Raw genomic sequence first — 21,949 nt, forward strand, 5'->3', positions numbered from 1 at the left:
AGAACATTACACAAAACTTGTTTCTTTAAAAGCAAATTAGCTAAACTGTTTTGCAAAGGTTTATTCCAGGCTACTCTGAAAATGATGTCATCTTGAACACAGTGTGTCCACAAGCCTCTAGAAGATATTTTCAGGGCTGCGTAAAGAGGTCCTTGTCTACACTCTCAATAAAATGCTGCAAATTAATTCATGCAGATGACAGAACTGTTTATGTTTCAGCTCCATTTTTCCACACTTTAAGTTTGTGTTGGATATGGAATAAACTAAGTTGATAATATTCTTGAATTGCAAAGAAAAAAAATTTTTTTTAAACTTCTTCAGGTCTAAAACAAATAAAAAAATAAACCAATAAGATCTTTCAAGTGCTTAAATTAAGAGAACAAAATGTGGCTTTCAGAAACGAAACAGTAAAAAAAACTTCTTTCTAAATTTAAACATGAATAGTTTCACTTTGAAGCAGAACATTTAACCTCAAGGTGGGGTAACTATTTCACTTGAGCATTACTCATACATTAAGTAAGCTAAAAGGGATGATGAATTAAGATTTTTAAGGAACTATTTTGTTTGTGGAACCTTTTACACCCTTCTGAATGAATCGACAAGGGATTGGTGGAGGAGTATGAGATTTAACCCTGGATTATAAAAAGTTTTTCTTCAAGTAATGTTAAAATAGAATAGAATAGAATAGAATAGAATAGAATAGAATAGAATAGAATAGAACAGAATAGAAGATCCCTTTATTGTCCCACAATGGGGAAATTCTGGTGTTTACAGCAGCCAGAGGATTATTATCAGATTATTATTAAAAATGTATTAGAATAACATAATAGTGAAGAGTTAAAAGATAAACAGTAAAATACTATATTGTAAAGTGTTTTAACAATATAAATACTGTGCGCCTGGGAAAAAAAATAACCAATATACAGCTATGGACATTTTTACAGTAGTGGACATTTGAAAAAGTTAATTTAATCCTTTTAAATGTTAAGTGAACCATTGTGTTTCATATCAAACTAGATTTTATATTAAACTATATGTCACATACATATATAAGTATATGTATGTGACAACTGTCACCACTATGGCATTCCCTCTTATAAAATAGGACCTTTAATTGTCCAAATTAGGCCATGGTCGTTTTAATCATATAAGAGAATTTTGTTTAGCATATAATTATATGTTGATTTTTTGGGGTTGTTTATTAATATATATATATATATATATATATATATATATATATATATATATATATATATATATATATATATATATATATATATATATATATATATATATATATATATATATATATATATATATATATATATATATATATATGTACATATACATATATATATATATATATATATATATATATATATATATATATATATATATATATATATATATATATATATATATATATATATATATATATATATATATATATATATATATATGTACATATACATATATATATACATACATACTGCAAGCATGGTTAGTCTGAGGGATTGTATTTGAGTCAATGAGTTGATGGAATCAACTTGTTTTCCTTAGATAGAAAACTCTGGTGAACTGTAAAGTACCTTGAGATGACATGTGGTGTGAATTGGTGCTATATAAATAAACTGAATTGAATATTCATATATAGCTTATATATGGATGAATATGAAACATAGGTAAGTCTGACCTGTACATCTAGATCAAGTCTGTAGTTGAGATCTCCACACCAGAAGAGATGGGTGAACCTCAGGCTTATATCAAAGGCAGAGAGCTGTTTATCACCCAGGGAGAGCAGTCTGAGGATGTCCACAAAGTTCTGATTCCTCCTGAATATGACAATAAAACAATTAAAAATCAATAACATAAACAACATTGGTAAATGCATCTCATAGTGATTTATGAACCTTAGAACTTTGTCACTTCCAGAGGTGAGGTGGGAGTTAACAAACCCAAAAGATGTTCCATTAAAGAAGAAGGAGACTCCCACTCCTCCCTTGTTTCCTGAAAAGACCAATATTATTAAATCTCAACTTAAAAACAGAATTGCATTTGCTTTGTGAGATGGAGAGGATGCAAATAATCCTACCTAGAGTGTTTCCAAGACCGGTTTTCACACTGGCTGTGCTCACATGAGTAATGCGACTCTCATGCTCAGGCTTTACAAAGACCGCCAACCTCATATTGCAGAGGGACTGCACTGCCACCTTGTGGACAAAGCATTATATTACAACCCATTTTCTTTTTTCTGCAAGCATAACAAATTTCTTTTTTTTTTTTTTTATCTCAGATGCATTCCGTGATATTTTCTATCCTTTAAATCAGAAACACAGAATAATATTTTATAAACATAATAGAGTCACTTTTTGTTAAAAATTATATTTCTGCCTTAATAACCTCCTCATGATGCTGGTTACTCCTGGTGAAAATGGACAAAATTACCTGTTGAGAGAATCATGCATTTCCACCTCTGCTTTTAAAAACAACTTATGTCAATAAGGTGACTTCTTTTTGTGAAGTTTACATAGATCCTAACATACACAGCACATATAGTAATATAAATGTTTCTTAACCAAGATTTTTCAAGTTTTAGATCAGTTAGAAATAGCAGTAATAACTGTAGTAAAACAGCTTCATTTGTTTGCACTGAATTTTCAGTTTTTCAAATATGAGAAATTAAGTTTTGCATATAAGAATAATAATTTAAAACAGCTCCAAAAACCACTGCAGTTAAAATCTTTAACATTATTGAACAAGTTTTTAGCACTGATATCTTAAGCTTTAAGCCATTTTATTTTAAACATGTGACTGTTTTAACTGCTGCGCTTTTCGCTTGTTTAAATTCTAACTAATCCTGGTCATGGTGACCACAAAACTGGCTTAAATTGGAAGCAACCAGACTTTCACTTTAACCAGATATAAGCCTTTTATGTGGTTTCATGCTTTCGATAACCAACTGGAGTTGGATTAAAGGTAAAGGTTCAGTGTTCTTTAGATGTTCAGTTGTAACAATACAAACTGCTGCTAAAGAGTTGCTGCAAGATAATGACAGAAAAGCTTTTTATTTTATTTCTTAAGTAGGTTTAGATTTACTACTTAGATTTAGTTTACCGTTAGTCAGGTTTTGTAACTGTTAGAGGGTGGCAAAGTGTTTAAAGAGCAGCACATTTGCATCCTGAAGTGCCTCCAGAGGTTGGAGGTTTAAGTGCTGTGCAAACAGGGCAGTAAGGATGGAGGTAGTAACAGGAAGCAGGAGGTTTCTTCTCAATAGTTTATTTAGCATAGGGACCTCCAAACATTCCTGTCTGGTGCATAGGAGCTGTAAAGTTTCCCACAATCCTTTGCTCAAAGGGGCAGAATAGGCTCAGCCCACCTCACAGAGTTTAACAAAAATATATTATTTCTTCATGTGAACTCTTAGTGACACAAATTAGGTTGAAAAGATGTGAATATGATTACTAGTTTGAAGTCGATTTGAGTGTAGCTGCGTAGAGTTGCTTTGATATGCTCTGTCCACTCTTTCTCCCCCTGAGGGTTTTCCTGAGTCCCTAAAGCATAGATGTCATGTGGAATAAAAGCGGTGGACTCATCAGGGGTGTGTCCCAAACCACAGCAGGTCACCCATGACTGCAGGCTTCGAGGAGGAGGAGAACCACCTGCACATACAAAAATATGCTTATTGAGCTTTTGTCTCAGAGGCCAGTGAAAATCAGCGTCCGAACAGAGTGGATTACCCATATTCCAGGTGCCAACAAACACAGAGACCACATCAGGTTGCTCCAGCTGAGAGTGCCTGGACTTCATCAGCAGGAAGAGTTGGCAGAACGAGTCACATTTCTGAGGGGGATGAAACGAAAATCATGTAAGGGAAGCAGCTAATTTAATTGAAAGGTTAATCTCATAATCCTGCCTTACCCGAGCGCTCTCAAATGTCATCTCCCGCGGTGTGCTGAGGTAGCTGTCAACAACCATACGGATCTTGGCTGGGTAGTTTTGGAACTTGACAATCTGAAGAACTAATACAATAGTAATATACAGTTTTACTAAAAGAAAAAAAAAATCACTCTAAATTACTGGTATAACGTTAAAGATATCTACAAAATGCATGTTAGTTGCTGTTTTTGATTATACCTCAGCAACTGTAGAGAAATCCTGCCTACATGAGGGTAAATCTGTGTCGTACTATGAACACCTGACCTCTAAACACCAGTAAAACATTTAATATTAAAAATAATAGGTGTAACATTGTAAAATGTGATGCAAGGAGTTAATGTTACAGGTTAAAAAATGAGAGATTATCTTACTTCTGTTATGAGAGACTCTCTCGATGCCAAATGAGCCCACCTTCTTGTCAAATAACAGGATTCCTGTGTCAACATCCACAGAAACAGTTTGTCTACCGTACCTCACCATCTTCACCTGGAGACAAAATGTCAGGCGCCGATTATTGCTTTTATTTTGAAGTATTTTATTTCAAGAGATTAAACTATTGATCAGATTATTGTGAGATAGAATGTTTCCATGATTGTCAGTGGAAAGAAATAGGGAACATCCGTTAATCTCATTAGTTGCTCAGTAAAATCAGAGGGAATTTAGCCTAAAAGTAGGCCTTTTATGCTCCTAGGAACAATTTTCAGCCATAACAAGATCAGGGTTTTGTCTGGGCCATTGTAACACCTTCATATAGATTTTTTTTTTTTTTTTCAGACATTATTTATATACAGGCGAAAACAGAAACTTTACATTTTATATTTTCAAACACTCAATGTCCTTTCTCTACTGTATTGGTGCCAGAATGGAATAAAAAATATATTGAATTTGCTGTTTCTTTCCTCAAATCTAGATGTCATGACCCTGCCCTTTGTGGATATTTTTGTTTCTGTTTAAGTTCCTGTTTGAGTTTTCATAAAAAATTTTATTTATGTCATTCTGTGTTTTCTTGGTAATTTTTTCTTTTTAATTTTCTGTTATTTTAGTTGTTTTCTAGTTCTATTTTAGCAGTGTTTATTTTTTGTGTTGCTCTCTGTTGCCCCCTTGTGCCATTCTCCTTTCCCCTAGCTTCTAACCACGCCTTCTCCCCATCAGCTGTTACCCCAGTCTTTATTCTGTCTCCCATATATACTCTTGCATTAAAAGAACTGTGTTATTCACTAGGTCCATTACACACATCAGGTTTAAAAAAAAAAAAAAACCTTGCATGTACGTTTGACAAGGATCTTATAAAAGAATGATCAGCACTTTTTAACAGAAAATTAACTATTTATAGGGAGATAATTCTAGAATTCAGTTGACAGGATATGTGATTACTTGTTTTTTGGTTTGTTTAATATGAGCAAGATGCAGATCATTTTATTTTTATTTAGTTATATTTACAGTGCATGAAAAACTACTGTAATTATTTTCAGATTACACATAAATGGATTAATTAATTCTGCAGGGGGAAAAGGAATTACTTTAGGGCTAGGATTAGGATTCACTCGATGATAACAAGCTAAGTCATTATATGGGACTGAAAGCTGCTCACAACAACCATTTATTGGGATGATAACATCCGAAGCATGACTGCAAACACCCACTTAGTTGTTACTTTTGTAAAAGAAGACTGAATCTACATGAGAAGGGACCCATGAGATGTTGCACAGGTTCTATATATTACAGCAACATTTTTAGATTTCATCTTCACCTGCTGCCAGAAGATTTCACCTAAATAGATACATTTATCTTCTATCATTCAAGAAATAATCCTGTAAAATTTTCATGGTAACAACATCTTTGGCAAGCCATTTTGATATGTACTAGTTTTACAGAACATGTATTCCTGATATCTTAAAAAAAAAATTCTTTGGCTAAATGACCATTTCAAACAAAGATACATTTTCCACATCTTGAATAAACATTCTGGATATAAAAATTTATTTCAGATCTCCAAATGGCTAATATTACTGGTCAGCATTTGCTTTATTTTAACTATGAACATTTTTTTCAGATATCATAAATACATTTTCAGGCAAGCTGAGAAATGTCAGAACAGCCAATTAAAATGTGTTAACATTTTTAGATATATAAAACTTAATTCTTACTAGTATAATTTAGTATTTTTTTATTTTCTAAAATTCATTTTTATGCTATAAAAATTTTACTTAAATATATTATTACAGTTAGTCTTGGAGTGTGATTTTGATCAGGTAGAATCTTATTTTAGTGATATCCAAATGGAACAACAGAGAGGAGTGCTTCTAATAAATGTAAAAAGGGCCTGCTGCTTCATAAAAACTTACACATTAACTCAATTAACAATCTTCTACTTCGCTACCTTCCTCTCCTTTCTAGCTGAAGCATTGTCTCTCTGTCTTTTAAACACATTCTCCTTTTTTATTTCATTTTTTAACTTAAAATAGGTCCACTTAACTCTGAGTGGACCAATTTAAAATTGATTGAACTAATTGATAGCAGCCATTGTGAAACTGAACACTCAGAGTTCCCGACTTTTGGCTAGATCAATTTAAAGTTGCAGATTTTAATCTGAATTTGTTAAACCTGCTTCATGAAATGGACCCCTGGCATCACCTGGTTTTGATTAGTTGTTTATTGTTCCAGGATTTGTGTTTCTATTGCCATCTACATCCATTAATTCTTCAAGAACTCATCTCTGCATTTGGATCCTCAATCAACTTCTACTAAACCTGACACTAGAAGTTTGAATGCAGTCAAATAAATCTGCCTTCAAACCATTTGAGACATCTCAGATGATTACGACGATGTCTTAGCTTTGTAAGCTTTTGATTTGACCATTATATAGACTTTAAAAAAAAAAAAAAAACTAAACAGCTACCAGCTATGAGTCTGGTTTATCTTTTGGTTATTGCTGTAGAGGAAACTGTACATCAACTGTAAAGCTGGTGGGCTGCCATCAAGATGCAGCAGGCGCCGCCCAGAGTGTCCCAGACGCTGCAGCCCCGGAAAACAGAGAACAAACAGGAGTCCGAAGCCAGGTCAGGCAAACAGATCAGAACAAGCAGGCTCAGTGGTTGGGAGGCAGAGTAATTAAGCCAATCGTCAGCGCCAAGATCATGAAAAATACCTACAGTATCAGAACTTTGGCTCCAAGTTCAATTCTAAAATCCAAACATTAATCCTTTCAATCCTATAGTGATTTAAGGTTATGTATATTAACCATAAAATTGCCTGAATATAGGTATGTGGCATGGACTACTTTTTCTTCAGCCAAGTAAGTACGTAATGCATCAGCAGCTAAGTTAAGCACAGCTGGCTGCAGTTACTCACTCCCCTACAGAAGCTCCACATATAACCAAGATGTGGAGAAAACAGTGAGAAGTTGTTGCAACGTAACAGCTTCATGAAACACCTCAGGTTGAACCACAACACACACTGTAGTATGCAGGGATAATGATGAGGAGAGGAGAAGAGGAGGGCACCGTCTCATGTGCTACTGCTGCTACCACGGCAACACACATCTCTAGGGGAGTCCTTCAGTGCTCCAGGCAGGTACCAGCTATATGCAGAGGGAGATACTTTAAACAGCCCAAAGCACTGTGTCAGTTAGAGGCGCTCATATTAAGTTAAAAAAGTTTTTTTTTTTAAATGCTTGATGTAATGTGTATTATTGTGGTCATATTACTCTTGAAGAGTACTGATGAAAGAGAGCTGAAAATATACGTATGCACTCCGATTTTCACCTAAATAAAAATATTTGTGGCTGTAAAAACAATATTTCATAGCCTGTGAATAATTTTAATAATATATGTTTAAAAAAATAAGTGAAAAACAATATAGAAAATAAAAAATGAAAATAAAATCAACCAGTACAAACATCCTTATTAAAGCCAAGAGAGAAAAGATGAGACTTTAAAGGTCTCTGCAGATGTTTTCCCTTCTCTGCATAGTGTTTCCCTGCAGCCTTATAAACAAAACCAATAAGACGGCATAACTGGAGATGGTCAAAACTGCAAGGGATTTATTTTTGAGAGCATTTCATTAGGAAAACCTGACCTCCGTTTTCCTTCTGAGCAACCAATAAAGTCTATTCTTTTGGTTTTTCTATTTAGTCAGAAACTGTAGTTAAATGCAAGAAAGTGTTGGTGTTTTTTTAAGCCAGATTTACCTGAAAGGAGTGGACAGGCAGCTGTCTGGTGTTGCTCTTTGCAGGAGCTGCAGTGTTGGGTGCTGAATCAGGAGGTGGTGGGCTGGGCTGCATTGCCAGGTTGTGATTTGTCACAGCATCTTGTAATGCTTGTAAAACCTACAAATGGAAACAATAAAGAAGTGTTTCACTCACAGACATATTGGACTTTATATGGAACAATAGTTTTCTTTGGTGTTTCTACACCCATAATCAGGTTCTAAATTCATACCACCACTAAAGATTAACTAGTTGTTGCTTTATCCTAAATTGTGTGAGTATAAAATGCAACCAGAAACCATGATACATATGATTTTTTTCTGTATTTATTTTTAGTTTGTTAATACTGTGAACATACCTTTTTCTCCAACGAAGAAAGGAGGCTGATCAGAGCTGAGATTTTGCACAACAAGCTTTCAATCTCCTTCTCTGGACCCTTGTTCCCAAAACACAAAATCAAATCCACACTGAGTTTGTGTCTGATTTCCTTAAGGAGCTGCGTTACTATTATGAAAAACCCCTTGGGGATATTGTCAATGGGTATTGATATAGTTCATGGTGTGTGTGACTACCTGTGCCTTGACAGGATTTATAGAGCAGCTGGGATGGTCAAAGACTTTGGCCAAGGTTTCCAGACTGGAAAGTGTCAGATCTATCTCACTGTAGAAGCGATAAAAGAGTGTTTGTTTGTCATTATTCAATATATTAAATTTTGTCACATGAGAAATAAAATTCAGGTCATATTCAGTGCGCCTCAAAAGTTTGTATATTCATTGACTTATTATAGATTTTTTTTCATGATACAGTCCAAATAATAAAAATTATAATCCAACTGTTATCTTATGTGATAGAATTAGAATAGGATATTACTTTATTGTTTCTCAGCTTTGAAAAAGGGGTTTATCAGCAGAAAAGTTTACAACAAAAGAAAAATACTGTCCAAAAAAACAGTTAAGTGCATCATTGTAAAGTGGAAGCGAATAAATAAACAAAAAAATAAGTGGAATAAATAAACCGTCAAGAATGCAAAGGGAGCACTAAGTCTTTTTTGAAGTTTGGTAGAAGCCAGAGCAGATACAGCAAAGATGTAAAAAATGTTGCCCTGGTCTGAAGAAACCAAGCTTTAACTTTTAAACCTACATATAAAACAGTATATTAGGTGGGGAAGTAAGCCCTGCCCTTTGCCCTCACAACATCATCCCCATGGTTAAACATAGTGGTGGTGGTATGTAATGCCTTCCTAGTGTAATACCTTCTAGCAGTACAAAACTTGCAGCCTTAAACCTGCAGGCAGAACATCTGCGAAAAGGCTCGATATTTATATTATTTAACAAAAGTATAGCCCATATCAGAGAGAATGCTTTTTTATAAATGCCTTGCATCTGGTCTGACTGAGCTTGGAGTTTTTTGGAGAAAAAGGATGATCCAATCCTCAGTCTTTAGACGTGCAAAGCTGGAATAGATGCAAAACGTCAAACATTGTATTTAGTTTTTAATGGCTTACGGGGGAACAATAAAAATGCACGTGACACATTCTAAATGTTATTTCATTCATTTTCTTCAACTTCATAACTTATTTGTTGTTGTTGTTTTTTTTTTTTTTAGAAAATACAATCTAATAAAATGCATTAGGGCTTGAGGTTATAATGAAACAAAAAGTACAATAAACATTACAAACTGCATCTGATGGTTACTTTTAACATCAAGAAATATGCTAACCTGTTGAGGCCTTGGCAGGCTGTAGCCAAAGTGCGCTTGAGGCGATATAAAGTCGTAGCCCCTTTATGCACATTCTCAATGTCCAGAGGCAGCTCACTGAAGAGGTAGTCATTGAGCAGGCCAATCACTTCACCTGCAATACTGCAGTACATAAAAAAACAATAAGGGTCATAATAATATTCAAGCTATTTCGGTCCTCCTGAGTATGACTGCTGCTGGAGTGGAAGTTAAATGTCATCTCAGAGGTGAGAAAAGACTTTCTGAAACTGGTGGGAAACTGAGCAGAACAGTGGGGTTTATTAATATGAGCTGAACAGTCACATGGAAGAACAAGCTGTTATGCTTGATTGCCAACAGGTGCACGTGTCTATAAAAACTGATTAATGGAAAACATAATGACTTGTAACCAAGAAACCTTCTGCAGTGTGACTCTATTGTGATTAATTTTTAGTATATGATAAGAATAAGAATAATAATAATACATTTTATTTGTATTGCACTTTACATTTAAAAAAAATCTCAAAGTGCTACAAAATTCATAGTTAAAACAAAACCGTATAAAAGAAGGAAGTAAAATCCCTCCTGAATTTTAGTTTTACAAAATCATTAAAAGCTTACATTAAGTCTCTTTACTAAATAATGAGACAGAAAGAATCCTAGCAGTCTTGCACACTTATATTTAGATTTTAATTTGATATTTATATAATCATTTTCCCACTATCTGACATAAATCAGCTCTTTATATATGCTAATTGCATGGAAAGGTAAAAACTATTTTTTGTTCTTATTATTTAAAATCGTTTATTTAAAACCTTTGTGCAGTTCAGGACTCCCATTCGGTGATATCTTGGTTTTGTAGGGTTTTGATTGGTTCATTCAAAATTGTTTAATAATTAGGAAGCACAGCTGTAGATCTACATGGCAAACATTTTGGATAGTTACAAAAAATCTCAACTCTATTATCCAAGAAGTTAAGGAGATCATTTTGCAGCTGAAGCTTAAAGGTGTCACATTTATCAGTTCAAACATTTATTTGCAAATAAAAGCACATTGAGGATGTGCAGTTATTATATTGTTCACAGACAAGATAGGTTCAATGTCCCAGAGATGAAATGTTTTGGTACAAAATGTGCATATAATCCCTTAATCCAAAGCCAGACACCTTTTCAAGATGTTCACTGATGCTTGTAAGAGAGGGCCATTGAGAGAGTTTTTTACTAGCCGTCATTAAAAGGCTACTTACTAAAAGTGAAGCCAATACTCAGCCAAAAAGTTTGCAGGCCCACATGGCAAGATGTTTAGGAGTTTTACTGCAGCAAAGTCTATGCTTTAGAGTGGTGGTCAAAAAGCCCTAATCTCAAACGCTTAGAAAATCATTAGGTAAAGCCAAAAATGGTGTCAATAGGTTAGGCTGCAACACCAAAGTCAACATAAAAAAGAAAATGAGGTGATGTCCTCTTTATAGTGTTTGCCTATTTTCCATTATTGTTATTACTTTAATTAATGATTTATTTATGTTTTGTCATTGAAAAGAGAAACGCATCACAATCTAAGATCGTTTTTCTATTTTCAAAAGGATTTAACATGACACATATTTCCACAAAACATACTATACTAGTATATTCTCAACACCCCAAAAAAAGATGACCAAACATTTAGAACATAAGCGTGAAAAATATTGACACATTTATCCATATTACCACATGGGTGGGTTTAGTTTTCAATTGAACAGGAGACACAGTGCAAAGAAAAAAGTTTTACTAGTCACTTAATGATCCAAATAACTATCACACACATACACTCGTGACATTACTGTTGAGTTGTTTAAATATGTGTGTTCAATCTAAAAGTTATTCTCCAATGTCTTCTTTGGGTCTGATTTTGAGTCATCAATGCAGAAATGTTAGATGATAACGTTTTGAGGTCAACTAAACAAACTGTGAGGTTTATATGGTAAATTCATCTGTGTAGTTATATCCAATCATTAAAGCAGGCTATGTCACTTATGACCTAGTTTATATATGGGTTTGTGGATGGTTGTTTAGGGCATTTTTTTGGTTTATTAGCTAACATCACAAAGACCAAATTAACCTTAAAGTGGCAAAAGCTTGATCCAAATGCAGTGGTCCACCTTTTTTTTTTGGTTTAGATTTAGTGTCACAATTATTTCCCCTTGAATCAGCCGAATGATTTTGCACAAAATATGTACTCTGATAATGTATTTTTAATGGCCACATGGATGGATGGATGGATGGATGGATGGATGGATGGATGGATGGATGGATGGATGGATGGATGGATGGATGGATGGATGGATGGATGGATGGATGGATGGATGGATGGATGGATGGATGGATGGATGGATGGATGGATGGATGGACTAAAATGAATTCAAAGCAAAGTTCTAATATGTTTAGGAATACAAACTTCATCTTCAGGTGGAAAACATTTATACTTTGATGTGTTCAGCTCTTGCAGCTTCTCCAGGAATAAGGTATGAGGGGCTGCTTTTGGTGGCGATCCCATGAATGACACTGTGTTGACAGGAGCTGGGATAGGCGCTGGCTTCTCATCGTCTGTGTTAAAATAAAGAAAAAAAACAAATTAGATTCAATAGTAAAGCTCTCGGATTTTTAACAGTTAAAAGACGTCTTTCAACCCAAACAAAAAACACAGAAAACTTGTTGAAAGTATTTACTTTTTTAAAATAATTTTCTCATTTACCATCCTTAAGCCACTCAGGTTCAATGTGTTTTATTGGGATTTCATGTGATGGATCAACCACAAGGTAGGGAAGTGCAGTTAAACTGGTTTTATAGATTATTTGTGTATTATTTAGACAATTTAATCAAAAAATTCTTTAGTGAACCCAAATGGAAAATAATTGTTGTTTTAACTCATAGTTTTGTTTTAGTTCTATTCAATTGTTATATATAGTAAGAGCTGCAGGCAGGACTGATCTGTAGCAGTCTGTCTACAGTGAATCTGGTGAAGCCTTTAAATAAAGAGACTCTGTTGTTGTTCAACAGTCTTCCGAAAAGGATGTTGAGGGTTTTTCCATAACTTTGTTTCTTTTATGAAGAATTGTCCTTTATAAAAATGATGAGGTTTAGAGGTTCTGGTGTTCCCAGAAAAGAGCGGAGCATCTCTTTTATTTATTCTATTGTTTATGAAGGAGCGACAATAAGAAGGTTCTTTTTAAAGAAAGCCATAAGAGATTTTATTTACTGTATAGAAAAAGACACCCACTGAAAGTCAAGTTAACTTTTCTGCTTAGACATATAATGTTATATATGTGGTAGAAATATGTACTACCTCCTGAATACACCATGGTGAAACTATGCAATGGCAGCATCATGCTTTGAGGATGTTTTACTGATGTAAAGTTGGATTTGAAAAAGTCGAAGGAGGAAGCTTGTGACCCACCTGAGCTTTCATCCCCTGAGTCTGTGTCATGGGACACAGGGTAGAGAAGAGGGGTGACCAGGCCTTTGTGGGGTTGCTGGTATCCCAACACCAAGTCCTCCAGTGTGCGAAAACAGTTCACCTGCACACCCTGTGTTGTCTTTACAAAAAAAGAAGAACACAGCAAAAACACTATTATTCTATTTTCAATAAAAAATATTACATTTTCTTTTATCCATGGAAACCGAACAGAAGCTTTATTCGTTTACAGTATAAAGTAACAATGCAAAATAAGAACTTTACTTTTAGGTTTAAGAAAAGAACTACATCAAGGACAGCAATGCAAATACTCTGAATAACCTAAAATAGAAAATGTTACATTTTAGCTTGATGAGTTTATTAACGGATGTTAGACATAAAAGCTCATCTCTTCTAAATTATTTCCCTTTTTTAAAGCAGATGTATTCATTTGCATGACAGTAAATGGCACATACAGTACAGATGATGTGGGATGATAAAATATATATTCCCTGGGGAATATACAAATCTGAGCCGCAGAGAAGTGAAGAGAGCAACGGCTGATCATTATGTTTCTAAAAGCAAATACCATATCCCTGAGTAAGTTTTCACTTTTTGTTTATTTTAAGCATCCCCTCAGTAGCCAAACGTCCACTCAATCAAACCTGATGCATTAAAAGCAAAAGAAAATCAGGTTACATGCCAGCACAGCTTTACATGAGCCAGTCTAACGTGGTACATTAGACCACAACTGCAGAGAGAACAGCTTCTTCCTGTGCTCTCTTTAATTTTTTCACTTTCATTTTGTGGTGAGAGAAACCTCTTTTTTGGCTTTAACTGCCTGTCCGTTCTGTCCAAAGTTCTTTAAATAGTATTTTTTTGAAACCACAAATATCTCTTGAAAAGTCATTCAAAAGAAATGAATAGGACACGAGGCAGCGATCCCGAAAATATCTACTCAGCCTTCTTGGAAAAACAAGAAAGGGCGAGCATGCGACTTGTGAGTTAGTGGAGCAATTCCAGTCTGGGGGGAAATCACATACTGGAGGTTTATACTGATGGCAGTGGAAAAACAACTGAAATAGCAACAGGGTTAAGCGGCCTCATTAGAAAGAAGAGTTTTTCAAGTCAAAGCCATAAAAGCTCCTGCCAGATAACTGGTATTAACAGTTGGTGTAACTGTTGAAGAAAATGTAACATATGCATTTTACTTCATATTCTTGTGTGTATTATGAGTTTTATTCCTTTTGTCCAAACTAAGAATCTTAAAAACTTTGTTGCAAGCAGCCCAACTTCTCTTTAAATAATTATGCCAAATACAACCCCCTCGCTAAACACGTGTGTAACAAATAAGCAAACCATTTGGTCAGTGAATTAGTGAGTGGGTCGGAATCTTTGAGACATGAAAACAATTTCTCCTCTGTGCTGCTGAGCTCATGCTGCAAGCATGCAACCACATGGCGGGGATGCCATTCAAACAACAAAGTGGCTGCAGCCCTAGCTAAGTCTGCAGAGAGAAGAAACACAAACTCACTCCTGTTCTCCATGCAACATGGAAAAACAAACCTATTGTCTGATGCTTTCCAACAGCATCTGACCAGCAGGGTTTCTGACTGGCTGAACAATCAGTTTCAAGGCTTCATGCATCCTTTATAGTTTTCCTTATAACTGTTACTTTGCAAGAGATTTGCATCTAAAATGGCAGCAATACCTTTACCTGAACTGCCAGAAGACCATCTGGGTCAGGAAGAATACGGTATGTGTGAACATGGCGTTGAAACCTTTGGGAAGAAAAAAATCAATGTAAGCAACAACAACCAAAACTCACAGGAAATGGGAAACAATGTTTGTTACTAGCTTTAATGTGTTTGTTCACTTTAGTTGCTTGAAGAGAGTCATTAAAAGTCTACCTTTCGTGTAGAGTGTACCGCAAACCTGTGGAAAGTTTTCTCTTCACCTGAGAGATCAAAATGGATTTAATGCCACAAGCAGCTGAGCAGTCTTCGCCAGCTCAGCGCTGCTCGGCCTATCGCAACCACCAGACCTGCAAACCACTGCTATGGAGTTACTTTTGCGTTTTTTTTTAAATGCAAGTATAAAATGAGCCTGAAAGGGGAAAATAATTTTGAAATTAAAATAAATATATTAGAGAAAATACATTTTCACTCTGATAGCTAAATCTGATGTTGTTTGAGACTGAAGAAAAGATCAGAGTGAAAACATTTTCACCCAAAAATAGATTTCTCTCTCAACTTTTCTTTCACTGAAAACCTGTGATTCTCCAATATATATATATATATATTTTTACTTTTAAAATGACTCCCCTTTTACACCATTGGTCCAACAGACTTTTGCATGCATCCTTGTGGTTTATTCATGTGGACCAAAGAATGGTCTGAGACCGCTTTATTTTTGTTTAATGGTGAGAAATCTAAATTTGAAGTTTGGCCATGCCCACATGTTTTGTCGCAGCAAAAATCTTTTGATACATTTTGATCCCTAATACCTAACGTCTTGGCTCAGTCAAGTAGAAGTTTGTGGCTCAAAAGCTCTAGGACGAGTCCGCTCAAATACATCATGAAGTTAAAAAAGCAAACTGATGCCTTTGATTTAAAATGACTAACTTCCTGTGGGGTTTGGAGCAGGGCTCACAATATACTTTATGTCAGTTACACAAGTGTACCAAATTGTATAACTCTCAGTCAAAACATGGCCTGGAGCATACATTTTTTTATGGTGAAATAACCCATTTTGACACTTGGCCACGCCCACATGCTTTGATGTAGAAAAATTATTTTGATAAATTTAGATCCCCGATACCCCGATAATGTAGAGTAAATTTGAAGTTTCCAACTCAAAGCTCTAGGAAGAGTTTGCTCAAATTCAACAGGAATAACTGATTGAAAAAGGCACATTTGATCGAAAATGTCCAACTTCCTGTGAGGTTTGGCTCCATGATAATTTTTTGTAGATCCAGAAGGCATACACATTTGTGCCAAGTTTCATAGTCTTCAATATAAGCACGGCTTGGGGTGGTTGTTTTACTGTTTCTAAGGTGCGTTTTAGAGATATTAGGTCATGCCCACTAAATATTGGGCTGGATCCCTGTGTGAGGTCGGTCTAGGATCCATCATATCGTTTTTGGTCCAGATACAAAGATCTATGTGGAAATAAGAGACAAAAGTATGGTCATGCCGAAATGCCTCACTTCGCCATGCCGCCATGACAATTATTTTTAATTAAAAATTTCTCTGTGTTTAACAAATTTATGCCAACATGTTATCTACCTTCTGACCTGGTTTCAAGTCTATGGGATTAAAAATGTCAGAAAGGGACCCTCCCAGGTGAAAAAAGTGACTTTCTTTCTCAGGAGTTGGGACATTGATGATGTCATAATTTGACCAGCCAGTATCATCAGGACTTGGTTCAATTTGGATGTTTTTGTAAAAGCTATTGCATTTCAAATTGCTTGAAAAGTATCCTATCTTTGTCTTCAGCATACCTGCTAACTTTAAATCTCATATGCCTTACCTGCATACTGACCAAGTTTGATGCTGGTTGCTTAAAATCTCCACAAGGAGTTCTTTGAAGTTCGATGTGAACAAAAATGAAAAACTGACATTTGAACCAAAAATGGTCAACTTCCTGTGGTTTTTAGTGCATACCACCAAAATACTTTTTTTTTTTTTCATGATTTGGGGAAATCTATCTATGTATACATTTCAAATTTCTGTGACTCATGATATTCCAAAACTGACCTTAGGGGGAGCCATTGAAGCATTATGCCACGTCCATTTCTGATTCCATTAAAATATGTAAATTTCAAATGGGGGACAATTTTCTGTAAAGTCTGGTATCTTTTTGAACATTTTAAAGCCACAAAATAAGAGTTTAATTCAGTAGGAAAATGATTAATATTTGATTATGATAGACCTTTGCAGCGCTTTCCTGCTCGTGCCTAATTCTGCAAAGTGCTGGCAGAAACTTAATACTGCAGAGTACTTTGGACACACCATCCCTATGGTGAACAAAAAGCATTGTTGTCCTGATGCGGGAATATTTTCAGGTCAAAGTCCTGTGCTAAACTCAACTGTTAATCTATAGAAAGCAAATATGATTGCTTTTAAAATGCTCTCTTTGCAGTCTGACAGAGCTGAAGCTATTTCCCCCAAAAGGTTTGCAGTAAGTTTTAGTCTGTAAACCTGATGATTTTAGAAAAATAACCAACAACTGTAACAACTAAAATCACTTTGTGAATCTGTTTGTGAAAGAAAAAAATGTATATCCATCTACCGTTTCCAACTAATTCATAATAATGATGATGTTTGTGGAAGCTTATTAAATAACATCTCCATATTTTAGTTTCTGCTTTCAACTTAACAGAATTTGGGAAAACGTCTGTTACTCTATAAATGCTCAGATCACCGAGAAATTCAAGATCATACAAAGATAACAAAAACGGAGCTTAAAAAATTTGCAAGCCAACTTAGCCTTTGAGAAACATTCATCCAGACCCATTAATTACTGTACTTGTACAAGTTATCAGGCACTTGTGATAACTGGTAATGAGTCTTTCACGTCGCTGTTTTGACACACTCTTTTTGCAGAGTTGTTTAGATTTAGTCACAGTTGGTGGTTGACCAAGGAACAACCTGTTAAAGTCAGCATCTAGGTCAGATTTAAGTTTTAAACACTGAGTAGGCCACTAGTCATGTCAGCGTCATCTATAGGTGGCCTTTTTGGTGTGATGCTGGACAAAGAGGCTCCATGCACAATCCACTACTTCTTAAACTTATGGCAGCTCTTATTTCCTGTCTTTATTCTGCTTTCTACTGGATGAACTGATTAATCCAGGTATGTCTGTCCATGATTACTGAGGTCAGGCATTGATCAGTTCATCCAGTAATGTAAAGTCAGTAAACAAAAGAGCTGCCTTAAGTTCAGGACTTAGTTGAGTTGTGTGTAGAGTCCATTGATGCTGGACATACCCCTTTAGGTTGTGCTGACAGAGAGCAAAAAGTATTGTTCTTTTCACCTATAGAAAGTGTCTTAACAGCAAAGCAGACCCAGAACATCACACTACCCCCATCATGTTTGACTACAAATGTTATTTGACTAAAATTTTATACATTGCTTTTAGGAAAATCCACAACGATTTATCTCAGATATAAGATAGAAATTAATGAGAAAACTCGCTCATGGAGGCACATTTTGAGTGGTTCATCTCTTGCTGTTGAATCACAAACTGACTCAAAATGAGAACAAACTGCTTTCGGTATTGCTCAAAGTTCTTTTTTCATTTTGTTATTGGTTTTCTCTTGTAGTAATTTGAGTAGGCTGGGCTTCCTGAGAAATGTTTACCACAGTTCTTTTTTTTTGCCTCAATTGTGGTTTGCTGGAGTCTAAAATCGTTAAAATGGATAGATAACCATATCAAGACTAGTTAAATAATAATAGTTTTGTTTTGGATGGATCAAATTATGATCTATTGCCTTTTGAGGTCTCTTCCCCCACTTAATGCTGTTTGATAGAATTTATGTAGGTAACATTATGACTGCCATTGGTTTGTATTGTGAATTTAAAGTAGACTTTCCAAGTCTAAAGGTTAATGGCAGTTAGTTCATAATGTAGTAAACTATGGGCCAGATTGGTATATAAAGCTTTTCTTACAATGAGTAAAAATCATAATTTGAGAACTTTTATTTGCTCAGGATAACTTTAATTTGTATTGTATTTGTTCTGAAACATTAATCTAAAAAGAATTCTTAGAAAAAGTTGATTTTTTTTATGCTTCAATAACTGTCTATGTTCTTAAAGAGGGTACTAAATAATTTCGCAGAATACTGACCTGGTATAAGATTGTATTAGACTGCTGTCTGTTATTATGTCGAACTATGACAGCAGTTGTAGAAGACATTAAAAATAGGATGATATACAAAGAAAAGAATGAAAGGAAAGAGGCTGCATTGGGAGCAGCCAGGCTCAGCTTTCAGGAATGCATCTGGCTTGAGCCTGATGAGCAGAAAGCGTAGTGCGGTTGCTGGAGCCCCGGCCCCTTTTTAGGGGCCTGAGAGAAGGAAAGGGGGGTTAAATTAGGGAAACAAGGAGTCATATGTTTGGGTTTGGCTGATGTAGATGGTTCTAACAGTCCAACTTGATGGCTTTTTTTCAACCAGGTGGTAAATGTTGAAGCAGGGGTTGGTTATTCCACAAGGACTTTACAAAAATGATATCAGTTAAAGTTATTTGTTTTATTAGACTAGACAATCCATAGTCAAGAATACCGTTATATAAACAAATATTTACATATCATAACAGCTTAGATTAGACTGTATTTTAGATGCTATAAATAAATAAGTGTGTGTTTCTACTTACAGCAGGCACAATGCATATGCTCCTGGCACTGACTCACTGTCTCTCACCAGGTAGCTGCCATCCCTTCCTGCCCGTGCCAGCAAGTCCTCTGCTCTCACACGGCTGATGTCACAATGGTACCATGATGCCGAAGCCATGGTAGTCAATGAGGAGGACAACGCTCACGAGAATAATCCACATGAGGTTATTAACTCTGCAGAGGGTCCATGTCCAGCACAGGTTTAAAGTCTTAGGCTTGCAGTCATTTCATAGCTCCGGAGGTCTCTCTTGCAAGTCAGTGGCATCAGAAAACCACTGTGGTCTGCTTGAGTATTTAAAGCCTTCCCATGATTGTGGCACTTCCTGGGTCCTTCCTCGTTGCGCCAGGGTAACCCATCACATTGCTTTAAAGCAAGCAGATGTGAAAAGAAATGCCACCAGGTTATTCCACTCCAACACGCCCTCTACTTCTCAGCAAAATCCTCCATTCTGGTCATATCTTTCTCAATAAAGCCCCAGTTTCTGATTTAATGTTGTTAGCGTCTCCACCCTGTGAAAGTGTGCGTGTTGATCCAACAAACACAGACCATCACAGCTGAGCAAGCGCGAGAGGAGAAAGTGGTAGAGAAAAAAACAGCAGAGTCTGAATGAAGCAGCCAGTCCTAAGGCGACGACTCTTCCTCAGGCTAAACCACAAACACAAGCCCTCCTTCTTATCCCAAAACAAAACCTCTATATTCAAACAACAGGAAAAGATGAACCAAAAATAGGAAAACAAACAATCTGAAGTGAACACATGCTTACCACACACACACTCACATATGCACAGGCATAGCAGATGGAAATCAGTCAGCATTAAAACCAGACAGACGTGCAACAGAAACCAGACTAATTCAAATAACTTCCCTGCTCTGCTGCCATATAAGGGAAAAGGAACACCCTCCCTATAAGTTCAGCTGATGACTGCAGCCGTCTTTGCTTTTTTTTTCAAATCCTTATTCCATTAAGAGTGAGCATCAAAGGATGTGGGCTCCTGCAGGAGTCTTACTTTCAAACCTAATGTTTTTGAGTTGCAGTCAGAAGAGTCCAATGCAAACTGGTGTGGTCTTCTTCAGACTGCTGTCAGAGCAGGGGAGGGAGCACAGACACAGAGGAAAATCCTGTTATAGGGTAGGACAGACAGAGGAAGTGACTTGACATTCCAGATGGCAGGGGAAGCCAGGAGCATTCTTGTGAGGGGCTCAGCTACACCTCCATTGCGTAAAAACTACTTCCTTCTTCGCCCTCCTCTCTGTTTTCTTCTTCATGTACCCCTTCCTGACTAATATTGTTTCAAAAGGAAAAAACTTCTTTGTCCAGAAAAGTCCTCTTACATTCTTAATCCTCAGCTTCCCGTCGCTTTAGAATATTTTATCCTTTGACTGCACGTCTTCTGTTGATAAAAACCTTCAGATTCATTTTTTTCCTTTGTCACCCTCTCTTCCTTCAAGCTCTTGCTCAGTCTTTCCCTCTGAGCAAACACCCTCTCCATATGGTTATGATCATCCCTTTCTTTCTTATTTTTGTCCTCCTTGTACATTGCCAATTTTTACCCCTCCTACGTCCCTCCCACTCCATTAGCAGGAGCAGAAAACCATGTGGGAAGCTGCTTCACTGCTCAGCCTCACACTACTCAGCAGAATTTTTGCCGACCACCAACCACAGACCCCATAAAACAAACAGAAACAAATCCATAACAATTCGATGCATCTTCTTAGCTCTCATTTTGGGATCACTGCTATTTATTTGTGCTTTGCACTGCAAATGTCAAAAGAAGGCATTGACCTCAGCTAAAACTTTGCACTTATTACTTTATTTAATGTGGGGAGAGTAAGCTCCTTAACTCAATTATGAATAGGGACGAGAGTTTTTCTTTATATTTAAGATGCAGTGCCTTGCAAATGTATTTTTTTAAACATAGAGAATTATCCCATTACATAACATTATGATCCTTACCTTTTTTCTTATCATATTTACAATAAGAAAACAATAAGCATAATGTAAAGAAAGGACTGTACTGCAAATTTTAGATACATCCCTTCTCCAAAAAACTTAAATACGATGGTGTAAGCTCTGATTTGCTTTCCTGTCCATGCTGAATTTAAGAATTCCTGGTGTGTGATGCTGTGACATGGACATGGATTTGCTTGAAGGCCAAAAAAACCTGGTCCTGGTCGCCTCTGACCAGAACATTAACTTTGTCATGTTTTCAGTGTCTCCTGGGTTTCATTTGCAAAACTTGGGGGGGGGAAGGAGTTCTTTTATCTGCAG

At 35.9% G+C, this 21,949-nt stretch overlaps 1 protein-coding gene across 1 annotated transcript in view; it reads right to left on the reverse strand.

Moving 5' to 3' along the window:
• The window catches only part of inppl1b (inositol polyphosphate phosphatase-like 1b), a 32,903-nt gene extending 11,714 nt beyond the window's left edge, over nucleotides 1–21,189 (reverse strand). Inside the window, exons 1-15 of the mRNA XM_038289522.1 lie at nucleotides 19,661–21,189; nucleotides 15,003–15,066; nucleotides 13,289–13,427; nucleotides 12,318–12,438; nucleotides 9,863–10,003; nucleotides 8,716–8,803; nucleotides 8,502–8,579; nucleotides 8,126–8,263; nucleotides 4,308–4,422; nucleotides 3,919–4,019; nucleotides 3,738–3,840; nucleotides 3,463–3,659; nucleotides 2,093–2,210; nucleotides 1,911–2,007; nucleotides 1,694–1,832 (exon numbers count right to left, since the gene is read on the reverse strand). Coding sequence (XP_038145450.1) covers nucleotides 1,694–1,832; nucleotides 1,911–2,007; nucleotides 2,093–2,210; nucleotides 3,463–3,659; nucleotides 3,738–3,840; nucleotides 3,919–4,019; nucleotides 4,308–4,422; nucleotides 8,126–8,263; nucleotides 8,502–8,579; nucleotides 8,716–8,803; nucleotides 9,863–10,003; nucleotides 12,318–12,438; nucleotides 13,289–13,427; nucleotides 15,003–15,066; nucleotides 19,661–19,797 — 1,776 coding nt within the window. The 5' untranslated portion in view covers nucleotides 19,798–21,189. The remainder of the gene's footprint in view (nucleotides 1–1,693; nucleotides 1,833–1,910; nucleotides 2,008–2,092; nucleotides 2,211–3,462; nucleotides 3,660–3,737; nucleotides 3,841–3,918; nucleotides 4,020–4,307; nucleotides 4,423–8,125; nucleotides 8,264–8,501; nucleotides 8,580–8,715; nucleotides 8,804–9,862; nucleotides 10,004–12,317; nucleotides 12,439–13,288; nucleotides 13,428–15,002; nucleotides 15,067–19,660) is intronic.
• Nucleotides 21,190–21,949: the final 760 nt, after the last annotated feature.

The sequence above is a fragment of the Cyprinodon tularosa genome, unplaced genomic scaffold (genome assembly GCF_016077235.1).
Source record: "Cyprinodon tularosa strain WSP-4 unplaced genomic scaffold, ASM1607723v1 ctg27, whole genome shotgun sequence".
NCBI classification, from domain to species: domain Eukaryota; kingdom Metazoa; phylum Chordata; class Actinopteri; order Cyprinodontiformes; family Cyprinodontidae; genus Cyprinodon; species Cyprinodon tularosa.